General features: G+C 42.6%; 1 protein-coding gene across 1 annotated transcript; it reads left to right on the top strand.

Moving 5' to 3' along the window:
• Window positions 1-75: 75 nt before the first annotated feature.
• Window positions 76-2,847, top strand: LOC108773843 (uncharacterized). The gene has a single exon (XM_018539791.1). The coding sequence runs from the start codon at window positions 76-78 to the stop codon at window positions 2,845-2,847; it is 2,772 nt and encodes a 923-aa protein (XP_018395293.1).
• Window positions 2,848-3,459: the final 612 nt, after the last annotated feature.

Raw genomic sequence — 3,459 nt, 5'->3', positions numbered from 1 at the left:
AGTACTCATAGCCAGAGTGCCTGCCAAATAGCGGTACATTTGTCGGCGAACGCGCCGGTGAAACGTCGCGTAATAATGGCGACAGCTAGAATGCATGCGATTCATCCAAATGGTTCTAGTGTCCCGTGTCGTGTATTGTTAGATAGTGCATGCGAGGCACACCTTATTACGCGCGCGGCGTGCAATCGAATCGGCGTCAAACGAAATCCCGCCACAGCAGTTGTTACAGGGATAAATGAAAGCGAAACACCGATACAACAAGTATGCGATATCGTTTTACAATCGAGCCATTCTAATTTTCGCATCAATGTACATTGTCTTATCGTTCCAAGGATAACGAAAGACTTGCCATCTGTTGAAATACCTCGCGAAGCGTTGCAAGTTCCGTCGAATTTAATGTTAGCAGATCGCGAATTTGATAAACCCGGTACTGTTGACATCTTGCTAGGAGCCGAATACTTTTACGAATTGTTAGAAACGGGAAAAATAGAGCTTGGCGTTGATCGCCCGGTCGTACAGAACACGAAGCTTGGGTGGATCGTTGCCGGACCTCTTGCATTATCAGCGAATTCGTTTGCCACAGTCACCAATAATGTCGCGTCGCTTTGCTGTTTCGCACAACAGTGCGAATCTCTCAATAAATCTCTCGAACGATTTTGGGCAGTTGAACAAGGCGGTCCGGAAACGGCCACAATCCGGTCCGAAACTGAGCGACGATGCGAAGAATTATTCGATAAAACTACTAAGCGCGATGATAACGGTCGATTCATAGTCCGTCTGCCGATTGTCGAAGGCACGGAACCGTTAGGCGAGTCAAGGGATATCGCCGAGAAGCGATTGAAACAAATGGAACGTAGATTCAGGAATAACGTTTCATTACACGAACAGTATGCAAATTTCATGCGCGAATATGAAGAGTTAGGTCATATGTCGCAAGTTGTCGATGAAGAACACAAGGTTAATTCGTCAATAGTATATTTGCCTCATCACGGCGTTGTGAAAGAGGATAGCACTACAACCAGATTGCGCGTAGTTTTCGATGCGTCGAGCAAGACAAGCTCCGGTAAATCACTCAATGATATACTGATGGTCGGTCCGACTATTCAGAAATGTTTATTCGAAATAATGATTCGTTTTCGTATGCACAAGATTGCGTTGACCGGAGATATAAGACAAATGTATCGTCAGATAGTCGTCGAGCCACAAGACCGCGATTATCAAAGAATTTTGTGGAGACGTTCTCCAGACGAGCCGATTAAAGAGTATAAGTTAAATACCGTCACATATGGAGAAGCGAGCTCATCTTACTTAGCGACTAAATGTATATATAGACTTGCGGAGTTGGGGGAATGCGAGTACCCTGACGCTTCTAGAATTTTACGCGACGAAATATATGTAGATGACATCATGACCGGTGCCGAGGATGTCAGTAGCGCGATTGTATTGCAAAGGGAAATCACGGAGTTGTTAAAATCCGGAGGTTTTCAAGCTCATAAGTGGTGCTCGAATGCCACAGAAGTTCTAGCCCGAGTTTCTCAGGATAACAACGAGACCATTACGACACTTAGCATCGATAACAAGGACACAGTCAAGGCTCTCGGTTTAGAATGGAATCCAAGGGAAGATACTTTCCAGTTTGCAATGCGCGAACTCAAAGCGGTGAACACCAAGCGACAAATGTTCTCTGCAATCAGCAAGTTTTTCGATCCGCTAGGATTGGTAGGACCAATCATTACTCGAGCTAAATTATTCATGCAAGAGACGTGGAAGATAGATTGTAACTGGGACGACCAGCTTCCCGACGAATTGCTTCGCAGATGGAAGAAGTTCAGCGACGAGTTGATGGCTATAGGAAGATTACGAGTTCCACGATGCGTCGTCGCTTGTGATGATGCACGACGATTGATCCTGCATGGATTTTGCGATGCGTCCGAGCTCGCCTATGGCGCCTGCATATATATGCAAGTTGAGAACTCTCAAGGAGAATTCAGTTCGAGAGTGTTGTGCTCAAAATCACGCATAGCCCCGATTAAAACAGTATCATTGCCTCGCTTAGAATTGTGCGGCGCCGTCTTGTTGGCGCGATTACTTGTCGTCGTTCGCACAGCTATTCAAGTACCGATTGAAAACGTACGAGCATGGTCCGACTCTGAAATCGTTCTGTATTGGATCAAGGGTGACCCATCTCGTTGGAAACCGTTTGTATGTAACAGGGTGTCCGAAATCATCGAAACCCTGCCAGCAAAACATTGGAGTCACGTAAGCGGTAAGGAAAATCCGGCTGATGTGATATCCCGTGGCGCCAGTCCACGTCAACTCGAAAATCTAGAATTATGGTGGGCGGGACCGCCATGGCTGCTCACAGGAGAAATAAGCTCCGACGACGATTGCGGAGTGAAGCTACCAATGGAGAATCACGAGTCGATTATGATGGAAAGGCGTAAGGCAAAACAAGCATGCCAGATCATTGTTCAAGGACAACCATGTATTCAAATGCTATTAGAGAATATTTCTTCTCTAACTAAAATCGAACGCGTACTCGCATATTGCAAGCGATTTGCGTCAAACGCTCGAAAGAAAGCCTCCGAGCGAGCGGTAGGTCAATTATCAATTACCGAGGTACGAATGGCACACCGTAGCATCATCCATCACGTACAGTCTAAATATTTTCACGATTCGATTTCCACATTGAAGGCCAATCAGTTTTTGAAAACAACAGACAAGCTTGCAGCATTAGCTCCCTTTCTTGACGAACACGACATACTCCGAGTGGGAGGTCGCTCGCAACGTACCAATTGGAGTTTTGAGCGAAAACATCCAATACTATTGCCGTCGAATGACAGATAAGTAAATAAGGATAATATCACGTAGGTTTTTAAATATGGTTCTACTAAACAGCAAATGTGATTGACAGTATTGGCGTTGGTGAAACTGGCCCAAATGATTTTTTGACCAGCAGCATCCAACTTAGCGCTTTTTTATCTTTTTTTTAAAAAAGGTAAGTTTATAAAGATAGTACCAAATGGGATTTACTTTTTAATTTAGTAGAATTTAAATAATAGTATTACATGGTAGTATTTTTAAAGATAGAATTTAACTTGGTATAACCAACTCAAAACCGGAAGTTCAAACAAAAATTAGAATAAAGATAGTACTACATGGGTTTTTAAAGGTAGAATTTAACTTGATATAACCAACTCAAAACCGGAAGATGAAACAAAAATTTGAAATTTGACTAACGAAAGGTTAAAGACCTTCAATTTAAATCATTTTCATATATATTTGTTCCATTGCATTATCTTTCAATAATAAAATGTATTATGTTAAAATATTTTAGAGAATATCAATGTAGACATACTGGAAAAACACCGTTCGGATACTATCACCAAGAATAATGGTTACAAGAGAACAAAATACAATACGAAACACATTTGTGACAACATTATTAGAATATAGCAT

This window comes from Cyphomyrmex costatus, unplaced genomic scaffold (assembly GCF_001594065.2).
Source record: "Cyphomyrmex costatus isolate MS0001 unplaced genomic scaffold, Ccosl1.0 scaffold104, whole genome shotgun sequence".
Lineage (NCBI taxonomy): Eukaryota > Metazoa > Arthropoda > Insecta > Hymenoptera > Formicidae > Cyphomyrmex > Cyphomyrmex costatus.
The sequence above is the reverse complement of the archived record's forward strand: the minus strand, read 5'-3'. Positions and strand labels throughout refer to the sequence as shown.